At 39.6% G+C, this 27,982-nt stretch overlaps 1 protein-coding gene and 1 long non-coding RNA gene across 10 annotated transcripts; one reads left to right on the forward strand and one right to left on the reverse strand.

Annotated features, from left to right (window-relative positions):
* Window positions 1–9,349: 9,349 nt before the first annotated feature.
* Window positions 9,350–13,709, reverse strand: LOC121786438. Of its 9 annotated transcripts, XR_006047166.1 has the most exons (7): window positions 13,214–13,709; window positions 11,725–11,827; window positions 11,363–11,447; window positions 11,178–11,259; window positions 10,356–10,603; window positions 9,725–9,824; window positions 9,350–9,574 (listed from the first exon to the last, which is right to left on the reverse strand). It is a non-coding gene; the product is annotated as an uncharacterized LOC121786438 (long non-coding RNA). The 9 variants fall into 9 exon arrangements; XR_006047167.1 differs by lacking the exon at window positions 9,350–9,574 and having other exon boundaries at window positions 9,613–9,824; window positions 11,178–11,249; XR_006047164.1 differs by lacking the exon at window positions 9,350–9,574 and having other exon boundaries at window positions 9,613–9,824; window positions 10,356–10,547.
* An 8,385-nt stretch (window positions 13,710–22,094) lies between these two features.
* Window positions 22,095–26,349, forward strand: LOC121787723 (vicilin-like seed storage protein At2g18540). The gene is made up of 8 exons (XM_042186543.1): window positions 22,095–22,635; window positions 23,550–23,595; window positions 23,914–23,963; window positions 24,086–24,127; window positions 24,519–24,632; window positions 25,641–25,719; window positions 25,803–25,874; window positions 25,958–26,349. The coding sequence occupies exons 1-8, from the start codon at window positions 22,172–22,174 to the stop codon at window positions 26,003–26,005; spliced, it is 915 nt and encodes a 304-aa protein (XP_042042477.1). The 5' UTR covers window positions 22,095–22,171; the 3' UTR covers window positions 26,006–26,349.
* The last annotated feature ends 1,633 nt before the right edge of the window (window positions 26,350–27,982 follow it).

Consider the following 27,982-nt stretch of genomic DNA (forward strand, 5'->3'; position numbering starts at 1 on the left):
AAAGCAGAGATTATGGAGGTTCGTCGATTTAAAGAAATTCCGTACAAGATAGTCGGCTCGTCGCCAGGGGCTCGAAAAGAAATTTGCCTCTCCTTGCAAATGTTGCATCAAGAACTCGGAATTTGTATCAAGAACTCAAAGTTTAATCAAACAGTCTTAACTTGGATATGAACCGATTTCGAATTGTAACAATTGGTTATGACCATCCCCACGGAGCTTGAAAGAACATAAGATAGGTCATGAATATGGGATGGAATCGAATTAAAGTCAATTCTCATAGTAGGCTACCAAACAAGATAATTCAGTTGTTCGACCAAATTTGAAAGGTCTACAAATCAATGGATAATGACTTATAGGGTTGAGAAAAAAATGATCAGTTGTATGAGGATTGAGAAATGTAGGCAGTTGTCACAAAGCGGTACTGATCATGGTTTAACGAAAATCATAATGTGGAATAATATAATCACATCAATGGGTTCATATGTTTGTGAAAGGAAACCAAAGTCAAAGGGGCTTTTGAAAAAAAATCAAGTAGATTAAGTTTGTTAAGGCAAGGTACAAAATGTAGTCCTTAACTTTGTTTTGTAAAAAGAATGGTTCTATTATGGAAAGAATACATATAGTGGAACTGAACCAAAAAGAATTTCACTCTATGAGAAAGAACTTGACACAGACATGGTTACAAAATAAAAAGCTGAACAAAAGTTCAAAGAAGAATATCCCATAGAAAACATGTTTGTGAAACGTGCCTATATTGAAGGACATGACTGCAAGCAGCCTTAGGAATGAAGTTCAATAGCAAAGGCTCACAAAGTCAAAATATTGTTCATATAAATAATAAGTCAAAGAATAATACAATCAATCCAATTGTCCAAAGTTATGAAGGCAACACCACTTTCCAAGAATTGAAAGTGAGTTATGACTCAATGGAGGAAAAGAAATAATATGCATCACTTGCAAGGGGTGAATGAAAAAAGCTGTTAAATAGACAAGGCTCACGGTTATTTGAAAGGTCCAGAAAAATAACTTCTTAGGATCCAAGTAAGAACTGTTGATTAAAATTAGTTTGTTATAGCTATTAAAGTCGCACCACCTCATTCATCTTTCGCAAGCCGAGACTGGTAACATTGCTCTAAGAACTGTGGATTCCACGCTGGGATTCTTCGTGTCAATGCCACTAATAATGATAGTCGGAGTCCATATCTTCATAAAGTTCTCTGCATGTCATAATGATTATCCTCGTAGGATATTGTTGTCATCCTCGTGCTCCTTAGCAGGGTATGAAGATCATCTCCATCGTTTTGCAGCTTACGCAAGATTACACTATACTAATTTAAATCGCGAGTATGACCGCTCGTTGTTGCATGAAAATATCACTTAGCTTCAGCTCTTCTTGTCTCGCACCTTGACTTAAGGGTTTGCCTCAACTTTCATATTCTCGTACGTTTCATTGCTCAGAGAAGCAATAGTTAAGTTTTCAACTTAGAACTACGATTCGCGCGGTCAACTAGGCTTATATTTTAGGTACTCTAAGTTCACAACACAAATCGTCATCTCATAGATCATCATCTACCTCAATTTACGTCATTCAAACCTCAAGATAAACACACAAAATTTTCACATTCCATAGCAAAACACTTTCGAACTTCACAATTATATTCAAAACTTTTGAAATAAAATTTCTTTACACTTTCACACCTTCCCAAAAAAAATTTCTCGCATCTCAATTTTAAAGTAAAAGTTTTTACTCAAACTAAAACGTACTTTCGCATCAACTTTCATCACTCGTATAAAACACTCCATAGATTAACGCATTATACTTCGCACCTCATAACATACATAACATCACACTTCCATGGCTCAATTTTCCAAACGAAAAGGTAATTAATTTTTTTTTAACAATTCATAAACACAACATTTTTCATTGATCAAATAAATTTTCCCAAAAGAAAGAACTAACATGTTTTCATTTAAAGTTCAAAGATATTTTTTTTTCCGTTTAAAAAAAATTTCAACAACTTTCCACAACATAAACATTTTTTTCTCAATCAAACTCCACTAGAACAACTAGTCATTAATATTACAAAACATCAACCACAAAATCCTTTTTCTTTTTTTTCTACATATCAAACCATGCAAATCTTTCAAAACGCATAACACATTTGTATTCCAAACAAAACACTCATGCACTTCTCATATATGGTTGAAACAACATTTTTAAATTACTCTTTTTTTTCTCAAAAAAAAAAATTTCAACATACTCAAAACAACTCATCAACCTTCATCCTTCATGTAAAACACTCCATCATCCTATGTTCACATGCTCACGTCGTAGTACTTTCACACATATAACACATACTTAGTCATCATACTAATCTTGCTCATGCTCCATATAATCACACCATAACAAATACATAATCAACATACAACACGTGCTTAGATCATCTTGTCAATCATGCTCATACTTCACATAATCATACTATCAAAACATCGTATTCACATATATAACACGTGCTTAAATTATCATGTCAATCATACTCATATTGCACATAATCATATCATCACAATTCATCTTCATGTATAACATTCATTCGCATGCATACACTTGCCAAAACATCATCATCATATCATCGTCAATTTCATGCATCGATCTCACATGCTTGCAACAACTTAAAACGTACCTCACTTTCTTTGGTTGAGCGCGATGCTTTGGATGTTGAGCCTTCGTGACACTTCTAGTCAATAAGGGTTCACCAATCTAGACTTAAGGTAAAAGAAGACTCTCAGACCAGAGCAAAAGAACGAAGCTCTGATACCACTCTGTCACGACCGCCTATACTAGGGGTACCACAACGCGGCGATCGTGACCAGGGGACGATAAAAATGACAACTTACAAGGATAAGAGTTTATGAATGCTTAATTAGCTTAAAGGAATAATATTTTTGGTGCATTAAAAGCTTAAACAATAAATTTTTAGTTTAAAGAACTTAATGTTATAAATTTATTATTAATTAGCAACGACTTAAGACAAAAAGGTTTTTCAAAATAAGCAGCGGAGAAAATAAAAAAAACAATTAAATTCCAAAAATAATAAAAAAAACAATTAAATTTATTATTAATTAGCAACGACTTAAGACAAATAGGTCTTGAGGCCTAGTTCAAAAATATAGCAGCGGAACTAAGGTTTTAAGAGAGTCGAGGATAACGCCTATGTATGAAGACACAAAGCATCCTAAGTTCTTAGGCCAACTCAACATCCTCCGCAACATCCCGCTCAACCTGCACATAAAGAAAAAGAATATGCAGGGCTGAGTACTTGTTGTACTCAATGGGCTTATGCCGAAAACATTTTAATATAGTTATGTCATCCATACCAGTGATCTCGAGTTTTATATGTAGTAAGAAATATCACGAGAACACAAAAATATTTCAAGTCTGGCCAGACAATTTATCTCCCCACTTTTCTCATCAATCCATCAATCACAATCATCATATCACAATGCGACGAAAGTGTGGCCACACTATTCGCCCACGAGACCGGCCGACTAGCAAGGACGGCTCACGATCCCACCAGTGTACACAGCCTGATAGGGTTTGCGGCCCTACTCAGACCCGAATTCGTTTCACAACACAACCATATAGCCTAACGGAGCAAGCTCAGACGAACTAGGCATCAGGCAACAATCCCACAAACAAAATAACATGGCATGACATAACAAGTTATACCACCTTATAACACCACATCGTATTTTCAGAAAAATAAAGAGATTTGAAAAAGAAAGCCCACTTCGTTTGCTTAGACAATTCAATATCCACTTAAGGCAACACTCGTTCCTCGTGCTCACGTACACACAATAACCCTTGCCAAACCACGATACAAATCAGCCTTCCATCAATTCACATTATCATGCATGTCCTATCGTTCTTTTTATCATTCTCTTAAATTTACCCATCCCAACATTCATCAACATAAGGAAGACATGCCATAATATTTCTCAACGTGTCACACATAATCACGTCATAGGATACATTCCTAAATTATACATGCATCATATAATTCACTCAAACTTGGCAACAAGTGATATTTCCACATAACAACAAATCTGGCAGAACTGCGCGGTTGGTTTGTAAAAATCACCAAAACTCCATACGACCTCATATGAGACTAAGATTTGGTCACAACACAGAAGACACATTCATGTTCATCCAGTTAAAATTCCACACCAAAATCACGTCATTTGGTCAGTCAAAACAATAATGTAACTCTCTGGTCGGAACACAAAAATTCTGGCAGCACTGTGCAGTTCCATTGAAAAATTTACCAAACATTCACCCGATGTCCAATGAGGCTGAAATTTTCACAAAACTCAGAAGACACTTCAAATTTCATCTAGTTCAAAATTCACATCAAAAGGAGGCCATTTGGTCGGTCAAATAGATCCACAATTTAGGAAATAAAACAATAAACATTCTCCATAAACAAGGGAACAAAATAAATTAAATCTCCAAGTAGGAAAAATAAGGTGGGGGCCGAAAATTAAAGAGGAATGCACAAGGAAAAAAAATAAGAGCATAGTGGCGTGTGATATAGGTGAGAATTAAAAGGAAATATTCACATCCCCAATTAATTAGACATATGTATTAATTTGAACAAAAAGGGTCTCACAAAAGGAAACAAATAAATTCTCCTCTACAAAAATAATGAGGAGGCCGAAAATTTGGCTTAATTAGCCAAGGAGTTATTTCAAATCTTTATTTAATTTGGGTGAAGAAATAAAATGTGACAAGATTTGATTGGATTTAATTAAAAGAAGGGAGTCAACAAGGCACCAATTAAATCAAAGAAATAATTCATCCTCCTAATTAAAAAAATAGGGGATTTTCAAAAACTCCAAGAGAATAGGCTAGTGTTAGGGATAATTGGGTTTGGATTTAATTTGGATAAATATCCCAAGATCATTAATTAAATCCAAGAAATGAAATACTTATTTCAAACAATTAGGAGGGCTGAAAATTCCAATGAATTGGCTAGAAGAAAAAAAATGCATGATCCTATCTAATTAATCCCAACACTATAAAAATATAAAAGTATCAAATACTTCATTCCATATCACCCATGAGAATTATTTCACATAATCCACTTAATCACATAGAAACAATCAATTTCATAGCTTAAATTTCCAAATCAACATATTAAATAAAAGTCACAAAATTCTGGGATGTTACACAAGTACTACCCACCAGGCACGATATTGAAGCTAAAGAGTAAGATCTTTCAGTTCATGCAAGGCCCCGACGAGCCCCTCTACGAGGCGGTTTCACGGTTCAAAAGCCTACTCCGCAAGTGCCCCAACTACAGTTTCACCGTGGACCATCAGGTAGGAATCCTATATAATGGTTTCAGTGAAAAAATCAGTGCTATGTTGGATTCTGGAGCCAATGGGGGATTATTGAGGAAGAGTGGACTAGAGGCCATGGCAGTGATAGAAGAGTTCGCCACCAACAGTATAGGGTGGTCGAAAGAGAGGCACACTTCGCGGAGAGTAGCGGTTATAGAGGAGGTCGGGGAGACTTCCTTTGCTAAGGAATTGGCCGAGCTTAGAGTTCGGGTTGACCAAATGGACACATCTAGAAGAGAGGATCTGGCTCCACCGACCTCCGTCATTGCAGTCACCTAACTCGACACTCCTTTGTGCTTGGGAGCCAGCATCAGCATCATGCCACTCAAGTACTATGAAAAGCTCAACATCGGACCTCTCAAGACGTCGGATATAATCATAAGGTTGGCCGACAATTCGGCAATCAAGACAGTGGGCATGATTGAGGATGTATTGGTAAAGGTAGACGATTTTATTTTCCCTGCCGACTTCATTATCCTTGACATGAAAGTAGACAAAAATGTGCCTCTAATCTTTGGCAGAGATTTTCTAGCCACATGCAAAGCTCTTATTGATGTAGGTAGAGGCGAGATCACGATCAGTAACAACTACAGTCGCTCCACCTACAAGATTGAGAGCGAGGTGATTAAGTATGAAGAGGCGCAACATGCAAGGAAGAAGCGTGAATGCAGGCCGGTCATGATGACCAACACGTCTAAGCCTTATAGGCCATGTGCAGGGGAGAATTATTCTAACCCTTCTATCTTTATTGTCCATACTCCTCCACAATCTCCCAAAAAGGGTACACCTAAGCAAGCTAAGCTTCCCTCTCAGGAGAAGGCCAAAAAGAGGAAGAAGGCTAGAAAGAAGCCTCATGTGCCAGTCGACCGCGAAGTCTTCGTGATCAAGACCCCGAACGGGAAATACAAATGGTGGAGAAAATTTGGTAACAAGATGATCCAGTTCGCGGTCTTTAGCACAAGGGTCGTTGATCCGCCCACCTAGTTCGGCCACTTTAAGTCGAGCCAACGACTCAAAACAAAGGCGCTTGTTGTGAGGCAACCCAACTTGTTTTTCCCTTTATTTCTTTATTTTTTCATTTTCTGTATTTTTTTAAATTTTCGTGCATTTTCTGTACACATAAGAAAAAAAATAATAAAAAATAAATATTAACCGTAGCGACCGCTGCATAATCCACAGCGGTCGCCACAAAGTTTTTAGTGTGCAGGAGTAGTTCGGGGCTAGGGCGGGCTGTAGCGGGTGCGGGCCGCAGCGGGCCATTAGAGACTCGTCGTTTTCTGAAAATGTGCAATGGTCGCTGCACAAGTATTAGCGGTCGCCACAGAGAGGTCAGAATATGCGAAACGCCTATACATGGTGAGTTTTCTCTCCTTCTTTCACCCATCTTCTCCAATTCTCCATTGTACACAACCCCAACTACAAAACATCACCAAATTCACACTCCCACACTCTCATTCTCTCATTCCATTCCAAATTTCAAGCTTTCATCGTCCAATTCTCTCCAACTCAAGGTATGAATTCTATCTTTAATTTCTGAGTTTTGGTTTAATTCTTCCATAGATTTTGTTCTTTCATGATGAATTGTTCGGTTGAAAAGCATGTTTTAGTATGGGGGATGATTGTGGTGATGCTTCTACTTGTGTTTCATGGTTAGATTTTGCATAGGGTGGTGAATTGTTGGTTGTTTTTTATGTTTCCCTCTTGTTCATAGTTGGTTATATGTTGCAATCATATTCATAGCATTGTGAGGTTATTATTACTTCCATAAATTGAAATACATGTGTAGTATTAGAGATTGTTAATTTGTGTTGACTATGTTAATACGTCTCTACATGGGGGATGAATTTACGTTGGAGGATGGATTTAAGTGGTTCTAAATTATTGATTTTGTTTCACATGATATCATGTTACAATTTAAGATGCTTATTTGATACAAACTTGCACATGAATGATAATTTGTGATGTATGCCTAGTTAAGTGCAAGTTTGGAGGTACCCTTGTTTGCTTGTCTATTATTTAGTGCTCTTTTAGAGTTTGAACTTTCTTTTGTAGGACAATGACAATAAGAGGAAAGCCTGAGAATGCGAAGAGCTATGGAGTTAGCCTTCTCACAGATGATCACAAGGCAATATGGAAGAGAGTCACGGTGAGAGATATGGCGCCTCATGGTATCCCCACGAGCTTCCCCTCGGTACTTTGGGGATTTTGGAGGACTTTTGGGCGTTATGCAACGTCGGGGAGGGTAACAGTTTGATTCACATGTTCCAAGGGAGATGGTCCTCCTATAGGAGACTTACTCTCAAGTTTCTTAGCACACTCAAGGTGCACAAGAACCGCCGTACCCGCAACCCCGAGAGGATCGACTTTTGCCTCGGCAACCGTAACCACACTTTCTCCATGGAGGACCTTTGCGAGTCTTCCATTGCTATGACCTCAGCCCTGATGAAGAAGTGCAGTATGAATATTCCGATGTTTGGGGTGCGATGACACCGATGGTGATGATCATGAGTCGGGGTACGCCAAGTCCTCATCAATCCAGAACCCCGTCTTGAGGTACCTCCACCGAGCCATGACGCAATTAATGTTCGCTAGAGTCTATGGTGGAAGTGTCTCCCAAATGGAGCTTCATGTCATGTGGTGCCTTCTCACCAAAAGGGGGTTCAATTATGGGATCCTCTTCACTCTCTATGTTGACCAGATTTCCAAATATAACTTGCTATATAATCGTGAGAGAAAGTTGGCGAGTTAGATCCACTTAATAAACACTACAATTAGTTTCCTTTAAAACGATACTGTTAATTGAGAGTGAAGACTTTTCAAGGGTCTTATGAGCTTCTTGGAGTTACATATTTAGGATTGACAATCCTAATGTTCGTAATCAATGTTTGCACCGCATGATCTTAAATGTATAATCAACCCTAATATTGGACTTTATATATCTCATTTGTTGAATCTTAAATGTATAATCTTCAATGCTTTTCAATGTTTTATGCCTCTCATTCATGCTATGGTTCATTTTGTTCCTGCAAGTAATGAGTGAGATTATTTTAGAAAGTTCCTGATATTAATAAATACTCTTATTAAAGTGATGTGCATTCTAACCTTGAATTTGTCATTGTTTCCTAGTAGTGTAACAAATGAAACCTTCAATGCCCCATTTGCTTGATGTTTTTGTGCAATCTATCTATGCATTTACAATCTGTCACTGTAGTTTCAGTTCCTATAACCTCATTTTTCAGTTTCTTTGCAATCTTTTGCTCTTTTTTAGTCACTTCTATTTGCAGCCAATTTCCATTCACATTTCATTTAAAACTAATATATATAAGTGGGGATCCTTATTCCACTAACTTTTTTTCACCCACTATTATTAACATTTCTTCAAACTCATGTCGCCAAGAAATGAGACTCCTAATGGCGGACGGAGGGAGTACTAAGAGGTGTGTTATATTGCTAACTTTTTAAATTGTTAACTCATCAATGCAGTGTATTAAATATATCAACACGATAATATTAAAATGTCAACAAAATTATATATTGATATTTTAATATCACCGTGTTGACATTTTTAACATACTGCGTTCATGAGTTAGCAGAGTTACCAACTTAAAAAGTTTGCAATTAATCACACCCCCTACTACAAATATATAAATATATAAATTATAATATAACACCATACAAATCATATTTTCTTTAATACTCTATTTTTATCATTATTATAGAAATTATAACAATTTTTATTTTCTTCACATTTTAATCAATACATCTATACATATATAAAGTGTCAGGTTTTTGGTCTGCCACCCGACACTCTTTTTGGCGGGAAACTGACAATAATTTTCTTTTCTTTTTTTTATAATTTTTGCAGACTTTATAGTAGAATCCTTTTAGTTAATTTTTTTAGGCTTATGTTTTTGACCAGTTGCTGCAGATTTTGGAGTTACACTTTTGGTAGGGGTCACATGAACATGTGGGGCCAGTTGGAAAGTAAAAAAATCATATTTTTTGTAGCAGACATATTTTCACTTTCTTAGCCTATTTTTACCTATTTTCTAAACTATGGCACATTATACATCACAATTGCTCTAATAATACAATATTTACATGAACCAACAATTACAAAACGAGATTTATGCATTTTTCTCATGTAGTCTTTTTATCTTCCAAACAACCCAACCTGAAATTAAAATTCATTTAGTCTTTGCACAATTTAGATTAAATTCAGAATTTGCTCACAACTTTTATTTAAATAGATAGTGTATGTAAACTTTGATTATCCTACGTGGCAGAGCTCATTTGTTGTATGATATTTATTTTGTCTGCATACCTACTTTGAAAATTGTTCTGCAATAAATGACTCTCTTAAAATTGGTGCTTTGCCTTTTTTTCCAAAGGTGGCAATCATAATCTTCCCTTTCCTATGCAACCTGATACATAAATGAAAAAATATATTTAACCAGGTTAGCAATATAATTAATGAACTATTTTTATATAAATCGGTATAAAAATATGCTTAAATTGTTCTATAAATTAAAAGCAGAACAAATAATAGGCATGAATTTACTTTCTTTAATTATTTTTTAAACTTTTAATTAATTTCTAAAATTGCAATTATTGGATACAATATGAATGATTAAAATCATAAGTTCATTTTTTTTGGAAACCAAATACTAATGTTTTGATGCATCTAAATATTGGACTTTATAACCTATTTTTCAGCATAGTGAAATGAAAGACTAATAATGCATCTAAGTCTTATATTTATTGCTTAATAACCCTAACCCTAACCCTAACCCTAATCAATTGAAAGACCATGAAATCTATTTTAAATCTGCCTCTAAGACTACTACTGAAGTATGATTAATTATAAGAACTTTAAGTTTTAAAGATGGAATGCAGGCATGGATGATAGAATCAGAAGTTATTTGGTTTGTAATATTAATGAAAGAATATAATACCTTTTGTATCTTGTTATTATTAGTTCTTGTTTGCTGATCATGAAATATAGTTGTTTCAACTTCCACGCATGCCATGTCACCTATGGAAGATTGTAATAATTATGTGTCTTGGCTTTTTTATCTGACTGCTTTCTCTCTCCTTTTTGCTGCAGAGAGTGGTTCTTTTTCTAGGCAGAGAGTGGCTCCTTTTTGCTGCAGAGAGTGGCGGTTGTTGTGTTCTAATAGGTTTTAGACCGACTTTTATATCACTAATATGCCACATGTATATATATATATATATTAGAAGAATAGGTTAGAAATACAAATAATAAAATTGTTCTGAGTTATATATTTATAACCTTATGAAATTAAATGAGCTGAACCTTACTAAAGTCATTCTAATTTCGATCATGTACATATATTATATGCATAAAATGATTGAGAAATATTTTAAATACATTTTTTAAAAGCATGCAGTCCAATATTATTAATTATAGAAAATAGTATTTAAGATTTTTTTTTTGTTTTGATATGTGGAAATACTCACTCATCATTGTGTCTTATTGGGAAACTGCATTAGTTTTTTAAACATGCTAGTATTTTGGCCTATAAATACCTTACCAGCTCCACACATCTCACTCAACAACCATTCCTATTCCACAAATCAGCAATATCAACAAGTGAAAATTCAGTTAGCACCAGTTTCTCTTACAAAATCACCTCTTTTTAGTTCTTTGTTTCTGATCTTGGCTATGTTCAAGTTATTTTTACAATTTTTGCTGCTGTGAATAGTCGTTTATTATGCAAGCACTTCTTAGCTGACTAAAGAACAGTTATTTTTACCACATCTAACATTTTGTTTGCATTCTTTGATTCCTTAATCGTGCTGCCAGTTGTTGTGCCTCCATTCTTGATCTGCATTCTCCTAAATTGAAGTTATTTTAGTAGTTTGTCAGCTCTTTTGATGAGTTACTGATCCTCCTATATTTGTTTGTTTAAAACAGGAAGTAGTAAATCAAGAATGACACCTTTCATAACCTTCCTCGACAATCTTCATCCCAGTTTCCGTAACTCTATCACCAAGGTCAGATGTCTGGATTTTTTATGGATATTCTAGTGACAAGAATGATTACAGTTTAGAAGTTGTACTTCATGATAGTAAGGTATGTTTACTTTGAGAAAGCTAAGCATGTTGTCGAAATTGTAAGGAGGTAATAGTATGTTTCAAACATAGGAATATCTTTTCTTTTTTTATGTATAGGGCAGCAGAATACTCTTTTACCTACGGAACATACTCTTTTTAATTAATACATACACGTGTTCTAACCTTCTGAATGTCATTGCTGTACGGAACATACTCTTTTTAATTAATACATACACGTGTTCTAACCTTCTGAATGTCATTGCTGCAAATGAGCTCTGGTCATGCTTATCAAGATCAGTCTACCCTTCATGCGCTCTCATCTTTCTTCCTATTTTGAAAGGTTATGACTCTACAGAAAATGACATAATCATTTGCTTAGATAAGGTCAAATGATACTCGTATAGATTTATGTAATGATATAAAGCATTAATCAATCATATTACAGGTTAATACCTTAGTGACTATTAATCAGTTTTAGACCAGCACCGTGTGGAGTTTTATTAAAATGCTAATCTTTTTACCATTTTCAGATATTACTTGAAGGTATACCTCCAGGCTTATGTTATGCATACCAATTTCCTTACCTGCTCTAAGTCATCTTTACAGTACAAGTTCTAGACAAGTAATTGCACCTTCAATACTATATCTCCCCTAATGTTCTAACTGATTTTATCTAACTTTAATTTCCTTAGCAAATGTAAGACCTATGTGGAGAGCGAGTATAAGTATGAATTCAAGCACAGCAATCATATGAAATATGAGCATAAGCTCATTGCTATGTATTAAATCATTAAATAATCTGAAAGTGTGAAATAATCTATGGTTGACATTCTGCTTCAACACTGAAAAGTTTATAAACACTTCTGCTTCAACACTGAATGCCAATGCCACTTTTTTTTCTGTCAGTTGGTAGTTATGTTATACTACTAACTAATATAGGAATATACACAATACTAAATGGTTTTTACATAGGGCTGGTAATTATTGACACGACACGACACGAACCGGCACAAAATTAATGGGTTTGGGTCAGAGCTTATTGGGTCCATGTCCTTATCGGGTCGACCCGTTAAGGATACGAAATTTTTGTGTCGTGTTCGTGTCGTGTTCGTGTTATCCGTTAACAATACGTGTTCATGTCGTGTTCGTGTCGGGTTCGTGTTATCCCTTAACAAATAATATTTTAATATTATTAATTCTTATTATTTTCATTTTTCAATATTTATTAAATTGACTCTCATAGTCTCATATGGTCATATCTCATTTAAATCATTTAAATATTTAATCACTTTCCAATACGTGTTGTTATCGTGTCGTGTTGACCCGAAGTGGTTCGTGTCGTTAATGGGTTCGGGTTGTGTTCGTGTGTCGTTAATGGGTTCGGGTTATGTTCGTGTCTGAGGGTAGCGGGTCGTGTTCGTGTTCATGTTTGGGGTTTTCTTAACAGGTCGTGTTCATGTTTGTTGTTATCGTGTTCGTGTCGTTATCGTGTCGATACGATAACGACCCGACACGCACGATTTGCCACCCCTAGTTTTACAGATTTTACTCTCTACCTATTTCACTTATCCATTATATCCTAATATTTTTTATTTGGTCCTCCTCCCAGCAATTTATAAAGCACTTAGATATTTGAACAATATTTGCATCAAGTAATATGTGGTAGTAATCAAGGGATGACATTTTATCATGTAATAATTATAATATGAAGAACCATCAGAGCAAAGGTGATTACCAATTGCAGCACGACTCAGTTCTGGAATTCAGTAATTTGTGACGGTTAATTGACCGAAGGATAAGAGTTGTTCCTATCTCGCCCAATTCCGGCATGCGAGGTGATTTGTTCAGAAGTAGAATCGCAGGGTTTGACGAAATCGAACCGGCCCAGCCTCACCGTCTCATACACCGAATCGCCATTTCATCCACCGTGTCGCGGATTGTGTCGTCGGCGACTGCGAGTGGGAAGAAGTCTTCGTGTCGCCGTTTCTAGATGATATCGGTGAAGGCAGAGAATTAGGGTTTGGTGTCGGTGGCGGCGCATGAACTGAGGGGAAAAATCCTATTTATATTGTGTATCTTATTTTCTAATTATGCCTAATGTAGTTTAATTATTAGATTTAAACTAAATAATATAATCACAAGGCAGTCAGATTTATTTGAATTATTTTGTTGGGCTAACATCGAATTTATTAGTTGTTGGGCTTATATTAATTTTTTATTCGGCTATTTTATCGGAGCAAAAAAATTGTATAGATTTGGGCTAGATTTTAAATGTATTATTTGCAGCCCATTAGTTATATATGAAAAATCATATTTTTCGGTAATCTAATTTTGTCATATATAATTGATTTGTAAATTTCTTAATTTGTCCCAATTTTATTCTCTGTTTTATTATTTAATATAATACATTTAATAACTTACTTTTATTCTAATAAAATTAATTTTTATTTTGTGCAGTTGATGTGGGTGGTTTCGTTTAGGGCTGGGGAAAAATACCGAAATACCGAAATACCGGCCTTATCATACCGAAAAAATATCAAAAATACCGAATTTTTGGTATACCGTGACTTTCGGTACGGTATGATACCTTACCGAAAATTTTCGGTAAGGTAACGGTATGGATTTTCAAATACCGCGGTATACCGCTGCATATCGAAATTCGGTATATACCGTAAATTAAGGTATATACCGTAAACTAAGATATATACCACAAAAATATAAACGCAATTATATATAAAATATATTTTATATATTTTAAAATTATAAAATCTATTGTGAAATATAAATATAATTATGAATAAATTATATTTAATTTATTTTTAAAATTATAAAATATAAATAATATTCTAAAAACTCTAATTTTCTATTTTAATTGATGTTGAAAGTCAGGTATACCGAAAATGAGGTACGGTATCGGTATGAAAATTCGTCATACCGAAAATAAGGTATACCGAAAACTTTGGTAAGGTAAAGGTATGATTTTTTTCGCATACCGTATTTACGGTAAGGTATACGGTATGGTGGTTTCGGTAAGGTATACCGTACCTACCCACCCCTAGTTTCGTTGAGAGTCCCGTAATTATTAATGGAGACATCATTGAGAAACATTGTTCGTGTAATTTGAATGAGAGTAATTTGGATTTATCGAAGAATTATTTCATAACTTATGAATTTTTTGTTCCTGAAGCATGTAATATAATACTTATGAATTTAAAACTTGTGAATTTTATGTTCATAGTTTTGCTTCTAAGCTTTGTTTGTATACTTATGTTAGTTTTGCTTCTAAGCTTTGTTTGTATACTTATGTTTTTGGTCTCTGAAACTTATGATGAACTACTTATTATTTGGAAGTGGTTTGAGTAACATTTGTTTCTTTTCACAAATTATAAATATATTAAATTTTGTTTCGATTTGAATTTTTTTTATATTATGAGTAGAGGATCAATTTTCTTTATTTATAAAGTGTATATAATGATAATTTTTAAAAAAATTTATTCATTATTTAAAAATTGTTTGTTTGTAATATTCTGGGATGTTGGAGTTGATTACATTCCTAAAAAAATAGAGGATAAACTTTTGGGTCAGAATGTCCTCTTTAAGGTGCAGATACGGAATGATTTGGAGTTTAGGATTAATAATCCTTTTACTGTTAACAAGGCTTGCAATTTATCTGAAGTTGTAACCAAATATCTTCCCCCAAAGTTGGATTCTCAAGAATATAAATCTGATGTTGGGCTAAGTGAGTTATGTGTTGGATCAGATTTGACAGAGGTAATTTTGTTATCTATGATTGTTTAGATTTTCACATGTACTTATTAATAATTTTTTTCTTCTTTCTTTTGTTAGACTGAAGAGACCATTTGTGCTACTCCTATTTCATATTCTTTAACTAAGGAGGTTGAGGATGGGTTGTCATCTTGATGCTTAGCTAAGAGATGCCTTAATTTGGATTTCTCAAGTTGTGATGAAGGAGAATATCAGAGATTTTGATAGGAGTAAAAGGCGGGAGGGAGGAATAGAGCACGAGTTATGCTCTTCACTTCGAAACAATATGTTGTAAATGTAGTAATGAGAGGAACGATCACTTTGAATTGATGGAATAGTAAAAGAGTAACACTCCTCCGCAGAGGCCTACGACCAAGTCGTCCAATACAAAATGATCTATCCAAGATTAATTGAATTCCCTAGCTTACATTTATTTATACTAAAAGCAATTAACTGAAATGCATAAAATCAGGAACTGCACTACTTGCTCCTGCCGCCTGCTTCCTCTATTTTCTTGCTTCCACCGCTTGCTTCCTCTAATTTCTCGCTTCCCCCAACTTCCTTCCCCTTTTTGCGGCGGCTGTAGACCTTCCAGCTGTTGCAGCTGTTGACCGTATCAATTGCCCCGCCCGTCGGAACAGCCTTGTCCGCAAGGCTGAAGAAAGGAAACTGCCCTCGTACGTCTGCCTCATCCATCCAAGTTGCCTCGTCATCCTCCAGACCTACCCAGCTAATGAGGACCTGCTCGACGGGTTCGTCAGCCCGGTGCTCAGTCCGCCTTGCCAGCACCATGTCTGGGAGGAACAACGGTGCAACATCGACCAGGCCATCGGGCAGTGTGGCCTCCACCGGTGCGTCCCCCACAGCTCGTTTGAGGAGTGAGACGTGGAACATCGGGTGTATGTGGGCAGAGTCGGGAAGTTGCAGCCGATAAGCTGTCTTTCCGATTCGCGCCTCGACTCGAAAGGGCCCGAAGAATCGAGGGGCTAACTTCCTATTTGCGGGCCGTGAAAAGCGAGGACTGACGGTGGGGACGGAATCTTAAGTAGACCATATCTCCCACGTTGAATTCGACGTCCCGGCACCTCTTGTTCGCGGCTGCTGTCATACGGTCTTGGGCTCGTCATAAGTGCTGACGCAGCAGCTCCAACATTCATCGCGAGAGCGGAGGGTGTCCAGCACGGATTGCGCCCGAATCTCCCCCGGGAGAAAGGCGTGCAAGGTGGGCGGGGGGCGACCGTATACTGTCTCGAACTGTGTCATGCCCGAAGCCGAGTGAGTGCTTATGTTGTAGCAGTATTCCGCCCAAGCTAGCCATTTGTTCCACTGTTTCGGGCGGTCAGAAGAGAAACAACGCAAGTATGTCTGCAGGCACCGGTTAAGAACTTTCGTCTGGCCGTCGGTCTCGGGGTGGTAGGCGGAACTCATCTTAAGTGTGGTACCCGTGGCGCGAAACAGCTCTTTCCAAAAGGAGCTGAGGAAGATGGGGTCGCGATCTGAGACGATCGACCGAGGAATACCATCGACCCGAACCACTTCGCCCATGAACACTTCCGCGACCTGTCGGGCCGTGAAAGGGAGTTTAAGGCCGATGAAGTGAGCGTATTTAGATAGGCGGTCGACGATGACAAAAATGCATTCTAGACCCCCGGCTCTCGGCAGCCCCGAAACAAAATCCATGCTGATATCTTCCCAAATACGACTCGGAATCGGTAGGGGCTGGAGGAGGCTGGGGACCTAGTTTCGGCCTTATGCCTTTGACACGTTGTGCAAGCTGCGACAAAATTAGTGACATGTTTCATCATTCCGGGCCTGTAAACGTTTGAAGCAATCCGAAGATATGTGTGGTAGGCCCCCGAGTGTCCCCCAGTCGGCGTGATATGGAACTCGGCCATCAGTTTTGGAATCCAAGGCGAACGGGGCGGCACGACTATCCTCCCCTTATAGAACAGGGTTCCATTAATGAGCTCATAATGTGGGGAAGTATGTTGACCGGCCTCCAAGGTGGCTTTGATTTTTGCGAGGGACGGGTCAGACGATAGAGTCTCCTGGACCGAGGACCAGTCTGGGCATGACGGAATCGAAATTGCCGCGAGTTCCGGCGCATTATCATCCGGCGGGATAGGGCATCCGCCGCCCGATTTAACTTGCCTTCCTTGTAAACGATGGCGAAGTCGTAGCCTAAGAGTTTTGCCGCCCAATTTTGTTGCGCCGGGGTGGCTAAAGGGTGGGCTAGTAGGTGGCGCAGACTCCGTTGGTCCGTGTGCACAACGAAACGACCCAACAAGTAGGGCCGCCAATGATGGATTGCGAGGACGAGGGCCATGAGTTCCTTCTCGTATGCTGACTTGGCTAACCAACGAGAGGATAATGTTTTGCTGAAATAGGCCACCGGCTGACGGTCCTGCACTAAGACGGCCCCGAGGCCCCGGCCCGAGGCGTCGCACTCTATCACGAACTCCTTTGTAAAATCCGGCGTCTTGAGCAGAGGTGCTGACGTCAACGCCGATTTGAGGGAGTCGAAAGCGGAGGCCGCTGCTGTCGGCCACGTCCAGGCGGTCTTGGATTGGGGAATGAGTGGCTTCTTCAGGAGCTCTGTCAACGGGGCTGCAATCTAGCCGTAGTCCTTGATGAAACGACGGTAGTAACCTGTTAACCCAAGGAACCCGCGGACACTCCTTAGGGACGTCGGAGTCGGCCAACGGAGGACAACCGAGATTTTGGCTGGGTCCATTTTTACTCCCTCGAACGACACAATGTGGCCTAAATGCTCGACGCTAGCCCGACCTAGAAGACATTTCTTGGTGTTGACGACGAGTGTATGGCTAGCCAAAACCTTGAAAACCTGGCGGAGGTGGCGCAAATGATCCGCCCAAGACGCGTTGTAGACGAGAATGTCGTCAAAAAACACCAAGACAAATTTCTAAAGGGCCGGTCGGAAGATGTCGTTCATCAGGCTTTGGAACGTGGCTGGAGCGTTGGTGAGGCCGAATGGCATGACAAGGAACTCGTAGTGGCCGGAGTAGGTTTGAAAAGCTGTCTTTGGAACGTCCTCGTTTGCCACCCGGATTTGGTGGTACCCCGCCTTCAGGTCGATTTTGCTGAACCACCTGGCCACGTGCAACTCGTCAAGAAGCTCTTGGATCACTGGGATAGGATATTTGTCTGGCACCGTCCTTTTATTAAGTTCTCTGTAGTCCACGCAAATCCTCCACGAGCCGTCTTTTTTGCGAACCAAAAGGATCGGGCTTGAGAAGGGGCTGGTGCTGGGTTGAATCACCCCGGAGCTCAACATCTCGGCGACGAGCTTTTCCATTTCATCTTTCTGCAAGTGATTATACCGATAGGGGAGGACGAAAACAGGATCGGTGCCAGGGAGGAGCGGTATTTCGGTGGTCCGTGCGGCGGTGGGGGGGCAAACCGACGCCTTCCCTTGTGGTCGCCGGGAAGTCCCCAATCAAGCTGAGTAATTGCGACCTGGCTGCCGAGGATAGGGCGGAGTCAATCTCGAAAGGCTCAGCCGTGGTTTCCTTCTTTAGGGCGCGGAGGACCCAGCAACCGTCCCCCTCCTCGAGACAGCGGAGGTCGTGGGTGGAGCATGCCCGGCGCATGAGGGACGGGTCTCCCTTGAGGGAGACCGGCCGACCGTTGGCTCTGAAATCCATTGACGACCATTTCCAATTAGCCATGACGTAGCCGAGGGATGCGAGCCATGCGACTCCCAGAATGACGTCGATGTTTCGGAGGGGAAAAACGTAGCACGACACCACGAACTCCTCGTTCTCCAATATTAGTGGAACGGTCCTGCACATCCCTGCTGCGCGACGTGTGGAGCCGTCGCCTAGCACCACCGAGTAAGGCGAGGTAGGGGTAATCGGTAGCTCGAGCCGCTGTGCGCACTCCTCGGATATAAAACAGTAGTTTGCGCCGCTATCGATCATTACTTTTACCTGTTGTGAGGCGATTTTCCCAAATAGTTTCATTGTATTGGCCGTGTCCAAGCCATTTAGTGACAAGGCAGATAGTTGTGGTTCCGCCCCTGTCTCCAAAATCTCAAAGTCCTCGAGTTCGGAGTCAGCAGCCGCATCTTCATTCTCCTCGCAGATCATGACATTGAGAGTCTTGGGGGGCATCTATGGGCTGGTCCAAACTTCAGCCCGCATTTGACACAGGTTCATGCTGCTATGTGTCGCCTATATTCCTCCGGGGACACGTTACGGAAACGTTTTGACACCGGTTTCGACGAGGCCGTGGAGTACGTGGGGGTTGGGGAATACCCCTTGGAGACCGAACGGTTAGACTGAGCCGTGTATGGGTGTGTCTGGGCGGCCGGTTGAGCAGGTGCCGGTCGCTGAGGCTGGGCTGACGCCATCATGTCGATGTCAAGTGCCAATTCGACCGCATCCTCATAGGTGGTGATTTTGGAGGCCTTCATTTGGAGGCGGACCTCCGGACTGAGTGCAGCAATGAAAAATCCTAAATATTGCTGACAAGAGATGTCTGGAACTTGCGCAAACCACGAATTCAGTCAGAGAGCCCGTGTGGCGGACTGCTGCGAAGGCTTCATATTCGTTCAATGCCCCGGTGCCTCCGAAGCGTTTCATCAACTCTCTTGCGAAACGAGCCCATGTCAGATCCGGGACTCGATGTCGCAGCAACTGGTACCAAGGGAGGGCCGCGCCTGCCAAAGCCACCATTGCGACGCCCACCCGGTACTCGGGGCCGGTTCCCGAGATCAAGAAGTATTGTTCCGCCTGTGCAAGCCAAGCGAGGGCGTCCGAGCCGTCGAAGGTGAGCATGGGCGACGCCGAGGCACCCCCGGTGTTTGGTTGTTTTGACCCCTGTGCTGCTGATGTGGGGCCGTAGTCGAGGTGGGAAGGGTCCTTGAGCTTCAGCGAGGCGAAACCCGCTCGCATCTCCCGGAGCATGGCGGTCAGTTCGGTTCGGACCTCTGCCACCTGGTCCTCCGTGTGGCGGAACTGAGTATTCAGTTCCTTCACAGCCGCATCCAACGACACGTTACTCTGTTGCAAATCACCCATCGCCTTCTCCAATTCGTCCAGTCGCGTGTCCGCCTGAGAGTTCACCATCGTTCACTGCACCAATTGATAGGAGTGAAAGGCGGGAGGGAGGAATAGAGCACGAGTTATGCTCTTCACTTCAAAACAATATGTTGTAAATGTAGTAATGAGAGGAACGATCACTTTGAATTGATGGAATAGTAAAAGAGTAACACTCCTTCGCAGAGGCCTACGACCAAGTCGTCCAATACAAAATGATCTATCCAAGATGAATTGAACTCCCTAGCTTACATTTATTTATACTAAAAGCAATTAACTGAAATGCATAGAATCAGGAACTGCACTACTTGCTCTTGCCGCCTGCTTCCTCTATTTTCTTGCTTCCACCGCTTGCTTCCTCTAATTTCTCGCTTCTCCCAACTTCCTTCCCCTTTTTGCGGCGGCTGTAGACCTTCCAGCTGTTGCAGCTGTTGACCGTATCAGATTTCTCAAGATCGGGACAATATCAGGGATGAAGGAGAAACTCCATAACTGAAGCTTTAGTGCATTTATGGGCTTTTATTTTATTTTTAGGAAATAATTTCTAATTAAGAATAGAAAATTTCCACTAAATCAGTCTGCTTTTCAGTTCAACTTCATTAGCAAGTAGGCTAGTTCCAAATAAATAGTCCAAAATAAGGATTCAACCACTGCCCCTTCAGTCGTCACTATACCATCCTAGACTGAACATGGGCTCCCAGGGATGTTAGACAACATAGATTGTATGCATTGGGAGTGGAAGAACTGCCCCGTCGCCTGGAAGGGGATGTACACTACCGGCTACAAGGGAAAGAATCCCACGATGATCCTCGAGGCCGTAGCTGATTACCGGCTGTGGATTTGGCATGCGTATTTTGGGATAGCTGGTTCGAACAACGACCTCAACGTCCTCAACTCGTCGCCCCTTTTCAACGAGCAGTGTCAGGGTGTCGGTCCGGCCATCAGTTTTGTCGCCAACGACAACCGACATGATATGGGCTACTACTTGGCGGATGGGATATACCCTAGGTGGCCCGTCTTTGTGAAGACGATCCGATGCCCAGGAGATGAGAAGAAGGCCTACTTTGCGGTACGGCAGGAGTCGGCGCGCAAGGACGTGGAACGCGCATTTGGTGTGCTCCAGGCTCGATGGGCGGCAGTTAAGGGGCCAACGCGTTTGTGGCACGTCGACTGCATTGCTGATATAATGTACGTCTGTATAATCATGCACAACATGATTGTCGAAGATGAACGTGGACAACTGACTGATTGGGCCAACGACGATAATGAAGCTGGTCCAAGCCACGGCGTTGCCGCCCCTAACGTACGGAGTGGGGTACCCCACGATGAAGACGGCCGCCTCCAAGCACATGCCGACATGCGCCAAACGGAGGCTCATATTCGACTCCAAAAGGATTTAATTGAGGAGTTATGGGCGCGGAGGACTGCACGACGTTAGTTTTTTTTTTAATTATGTAATTTTTTTAAATTAATGTACTTTTTAAATTTTATTAATATTAGTGAATTTTCTCGTTTTTGTGTCGTAAATTTAATTCCGTATATTGTGTGATTGTTATTTATTTCATTTTGTACATATTTGTTAATAGTTATGTGGATAGTATGTGGCTAGACTATGGCTGGGCTATTGCTGGGCTATTTGCTTGTTTTGATGATATGGCAGGAGGATTGTTAGTGCTGATGATGTGGCAGTGGCTAGACTATGGCTGAGCTATTGCTGGGCTATTCCTACTGTGGATGGCCTAAGTGACATTATTAGTGAGTGAACAAAGAGTCGTTGAAATAGATTTGAACAGAGTAGATTCGTGGTTTTAGCACAATTAGGTATAAATCGTCGATTTAGTGTTCCCTTTTTCACCCAAAATCAAGAAATGGGCAAATCCCCGGCAATCGAAATCGGCGCCGCTCCCTCCAATCGCCGCCGCCACCATAAATCCGATTCCGAATCCGAGCCCGATCCGGACTCCGACTCCGACCGCGATTCCCAAAAAATCCGGAAACGGGCCAAGCGCCACAGTAGAACCCGAAGCTCGAGCTCCAAGAGGAGGCGGTCCAGGGACTCCGATTCCTATACGTCGTCGTCCGCCTCCGATGAGGACTCCTACGATTCGGAGGACTCTTCTGTCGAAGACGAGAGGAGGCGGCACAGGAAAGAGAAGAGGAGGAGAGAGGAGAAGGAAAGGCGGATGAGAGAGAAAGACAAGGAGAGGAAGAGGAAGAAGAGGGAGGAGGAGAAGAAACGGAAAGCGAAGAAGAAGGAGAAAGAGAAAGGGAAGAAAGGCGCCGTCACTAATTTGTGGGGGAAGTATGGCATTATTAGAGAGACTGATATGTGGTATGTTCATTTGCTCAATTCTCCTTTCTTCTTTTTTCTTAATCATTATTTATGTGCTGCAAAATTGATTTCTGGTCCAAATAATACTGTGGGGTTTAGGTTAGAAACTGACTTCTTTCTGGTTGAGGCTTGAGAGTAGCTTTGAGAATTTTAACAGATGGTTATAACTTATTTATGTGCTACAAAATTGATTTCTTCATTGATTTTTGGTGGAAATAATTCTGTGGGGTTAGGATTAGAAACTGATTATCTTTCTGGTTGAGGCTTGAGAGTAGCTTTGATACTGTAACAGATGGTTATAACTTATTTTTGTGCTGCAAAATTGATTTCTTCATTGTTTTTCGGTCCAAGTAATAATGTGGGGTTAATGTTAGAAACTGATTAGCTTGTGTTTTCAAGTGACCTTCTGCTAGTCTGGTTTAAGTTCATCAAGGTCTGCTGCTTTTGTATTACTCCCTTCGTCCCAAAAGAATACACACTTTGGGTTCGACACTAGTTTTAATGCACAATTGGTAAAGTAAAAGTGAGATAGAAAGAAAAAAGAGTTAAAGTATTATTAGTGGAGAATAGATCCCAACTTATTAGATAGAAAAAAGTTTCCAAAATAGAAAGTGCATATTCTTGTGGGACGGACTAAAAAGGAAATAGTGCATATTGTTTTGGGACGGAAGGAGTATAAATTAACAGTATTTTTCTGCTGGAAAACAATAGAGAAAAGAAAAGGAACTTACAAGGATAAGAATATATTGTGCAATATTTTTCACTTGATCTTGCAACAATTCTGAGCTGTTGTACTCCCTGTTTTGTCAAGATGATCACTGTTTTTGGTTCCATTTCTTAGTATTTTTTTCTGTGGGGTACCTTGCTGAGTTACTTTCTATGTAGTTTTCATTAACATGATTTATTTATTGTAGGAATAAACGGCCTGAATTTACCGCATGGTTATCTGAAGTGAAAAAGGTAATTCATTTAAAGTATACCATCAGCTTCCTTTAATTGTACTATTGTAGTCTTGTGAGATTTTGATTTTTTTTAGTGTTCTTTGTGAGTGTTTTGTTCACTCTATATGGCTGATAAATCTTTTCAAAGTATTTTTGGCATGCTTTCCTTGCATTTATTTTTAATATTAAATAGACATGCGTAGAAATAGATATTTCTGGAGGGACAGCATGCTGTATATGTTCTGGGGTAGACCTATTCTATTTGTTGATTTCAAGTCCTTTTTGGAGTGTGAATAACTAATTATGTCCATACTGATTCTAAATGCTCCGTAAACAGGTCAACCTGGAAAGTCTAGCCAATTGGGAAGAGAAGCAGCTCTTCAAAGAGTAATTTCTTGCACTTGATTTTATTTAGACGTCGTTGAAATGATACATCTGAAAATTAGTTTGACATCTCACAATGACTTTATTAAGGGACTAAAATTTCCTAATGCTTGTTGTCTCGGCAGCTTCATGGAAGATCATAACACAGCAACCTTCCCTTCCAAAAAGTTAGTCCTCTTTACTTCTTTACTATGCTCTCTTTGAAAGTTTATAGGTTTGGCTATGTCTTATGTTTTTTCTCCTTTAGATGTATTCTTATATCTGTCTCATTGTTACTTTGCAATTTGATTTGTATTCTTTGGTTGTGGCGTTAAATGGAATTACATTGTTGATTCTGTTATTTCACTACTTATAAGTTTTCTGCGCACTGCTTTGGAACTTCATGGGGTGTGTATTGCATTCAACTGAGAGAAGTGCTTTTTTGGGTTTTATTTTCCAGAGGGGTAGGTATGTATGTATGTATCCTCACACATGAAACTATGCAATTATAGTTGTTCTCAGCTCTACTACAGTACTGCATATTTTGGTCCAAGACTGATCTTGTTATTATGTTTGCAGGTATTACAACCTTGATACTTATTTCAAACATAAAATGGAAAAGGAGATGAAAAAGGGATTTGCTAAAGTTCAGGAGTCTGAGCGTACTGTATTCAATGATGAAGAACAGCGAAGGTGAGAAATTTTTTCCGTTGAGTTTCACATTTTCTAGTTATTACTGGATAATGCTGTGATTACATACCGTACAAGTTCTAGCATTGGTTTGAGAAATTTATGATCCAAGAACTATGTATTAGTTAACTTTTATAATATTTAGTTCAAGTTGGACGAATGTTAACCTACCCATAAAGTGGGAATTAGTATAAGAGCCACAAAATGCAATTGATTGGTTTTTAGAATTGCCAGCGTGCATTGGTGCCACAGTGCCTCATTATGTTAAATAAATCATAAATACATAGATTATGCTTACTACTCCCTCTACCCTCAAAAAATGGTCTCATCTTTCCATTTTCACCCGCCCACCAAAATTAGTCTCATTCTAAAAATGGAAAACTATTCCCAATTTGTCACTAACTTTTTATCTCTCTCCTATTTTACCCATTTTATTTCTTTCTCTATCTTACTTTACGGATTTTGCATAAAAATCCGTGCCTTCCATCAATGGGACTATTTTTTGTAGATGATGGGAGTGTTTGTTTTCATTTTTAAATTTGGATATTCCGTCATACAAAATGGCATATTAAAGTATATTGTGGCTATGAAAGGTCATCCAGTGATTGTAGCTATGAAATGAACTGTATTCTTCTGCTGGTTAGATTTGAATTTATGATTCCAAGTTTTTTGACTTTGGCCAAGCACTATAAGTGTGAGCACACTTGGTCAGAATTTGTTGAGTTATTGTGACTGGGACTGGCCTTTCTCCGTAATCTGGATCTGAAGTTGCCCTTTTCTCATATAGATAATGTCTGGCCCCAATTCATGCAATACTTTTTTTAACTGGTACTGTGATGTGACAACGGCATACTTAAAATGTGCTGTCAAACGACTATACATATGCAATCCAAGTAGCCGTGTTTATTTTTAATTTGAGTTTCTTGCCAAACTTTGCTCTTTGCTGAGCATTAGTATGACACAGTCCAGGGCTGAAGTCCATAATGTTCTGCAAACTGTTCTCTTTTACAGGCTAGAACTGCAGAAAGAACGTGAAAGACAGAAGGAAGAACAGATCCAAGCTTTACAGCAGTCGATGCAGTCTGGGATGGTATGATGTTTATGTATATCTTGTTTTCCCACTTTCATCAGCAATTTGTTGTATTCTCATTCTGGTGAAATTGATATTATTAGGCTCAAGCAATGAAAGAGCAAGCACAACTCAGGGAAGAGATGGCATATCAATACAAGCTCGGCAACTTTGAGGTGAGGGCTTGCCTGTAAAAGTGTTGAATATGTTCCATTCCTACTGTATCTGCTAACAGGGGTTTTCTTTAAAAAAAAATTAGGCAGCAGCTGCTATTCAGAGAAGGTTGGATCCTGATGTTGCTATGTAAGGAGCTTTTTGATGCTCCTGGGCAAGGCGCCCGGGCTTCTCTAGGAAATAGATCTGAAGAAAATGGTGTTACTTAGGGTTTGTGTGTCGTGGTCGGGCACCTCCTTTCATATTCATCTTCGAATTTCTGGGATGTAGTATTTGTAGATTCCGTAGAATATACGCGTTAAACCTGCGATAGTTGATATGTTTATTAAATTGGTGTGGGGGTCACTTTTGATGAATTTTTCATGATTGTAGATCCTTTAGTTACATATATTGAACCTGCTAACATAAAAATGGACAGGAAGGTTCATATTCCTGAAAGATGACTTATTTAACAGAATTTTGGTATAATTTATTCCATTACTGTTTGTTGTTAACCTTTGTGCTTGGATAAAATGCCATTGAAGCATTGAGTTTGAATATGAATTAGCATAATGTAACTACATTAACTTGGTTTGTTTAGTTATCAAATTGGAATTACACATAAAATAAAATGAATTACTCCTCTGTTGTACAAGCGTTTCTTTTCGACACGGGATTATAGACATTATGTTAAAAGTGAGTCAAGTGAATGGAGAATAAGTAGGAAAGGAAAAAAGCAGAGAAATAATAAGAGAATAAAGTAAGAAAATAAATATGTTTGCTTTTTTGTCAAAACGAAGAAATGACTCCGCAGTAGTGGGACAATCCTATAAAGGAATATGTCTCAACTATAGATAGACGTCACCACGGTTCGGAACCGCCGGTTTCGGTTCGAGAAATGATGGAACCTGAACCGGCCCGGCCAAGGTTCGACGGTTCCGGTTAGTGAACCGTGAACCGCCGGTTCGCGTGAACCGCGGAACCGTCGGTGCAAATCCGGTTCCGGGCCGGTTCGGCCGGTTCGGCGGTTCGTTTAATTTTTTTTTTGTAAATTTGTTATTCAAGTAAAAAATGTAAATATATTTGCATAAATAAAATTAGAATAAAGTGATGTACAAATGCAATTTTATTGATACAAATTACAACTTCAAAATTACAAATTACAACTTAAAATTTACAAATTACAACGTAAAAATTAGAAATTACAACTTCAAAATTATAAATTACAAAAAGACTTAAAGTCTTGATTACAATTTACAAAATTACATATTCGAAACAAATGGGAGAAAAAAGAAATAAAGGAAAAGGACTTGAGCTCAACTTAAATTTAAACTTAAATTTAAAATTTAAGTTGAAATTTAAGTTGAGATGCCTACGTATCCTCAATGCTCAATTGCATTTTGGAATCAAAGTCCACGTAGTTCTCTTACATTGCTTACCTATTTGGCTTGATCGGAAGAATTGGCGCCTACTCTTCTTCGTCGGGGAAGTAGTCTTGGTCGGGTTATACTACTTGATTGTCCCAATCCGGTTCTTGGTCTCTAATTTCGGCGGAGCACCAATCATCAAGTAACATGGTGGCTTCCATGTTTTGCGCAAATAACGTGAGAGTAAAGTATGAGCGCAAATAACGTAAACAACTTGAGAGAATGAGGATGGAGAATAGAGAAATTGAGATTGAGAGAGAAATTCTTATTAACACAAGAATGGGGTGAGTAGAAATGAAGAGGAGGGGGGTATTTATAGGGGAAAATTGTGATTAAAAAAAAATTTAAAAAAACGGCCGAACCGCCGGTTTTCCGTCGGAACCGCCGGTTTTCGTCGATTTTAAAAATTCAAATATTTGAAATTACCGTTGGAACCGCCGGTTTTCCGCCGGAACCGGCGGTTTTTCGGCCGAAACCGGCGGTTTTCGTCAACAGTTTCTGACCAAACCGGCGGCCGGGGGAGCGGTTTATGAAAAGGCTAGGAAGTAGGCCTGAAAAGGTGTCGGGAACCGCCGGTTACGGTTCTTCAATTTTTGTGAACCTGAACCGGCCCGGCGGTTCGGGCGGTTCTGGTCCCGGTTTGAACCGCCGCCGACGGTTCCGGTTCCGGTTCGGAACCGTCGGTGACGGTTCCGGGCCGGTTC

Source organism: Salvia splendens, chromosome 22 (assembly GCF_004379255.2).
Source record: "Salvia splendens isolate huo1 chromosome 22, SspV2, whole genome shotgun sequence".
Classification (NCBI taxonomy): Eukaryota; Viridiplantae; Streptophyta; class Magnoliopsida; order Lamiales; family Lamiaceae; genus Salvia; species Salvia splendens.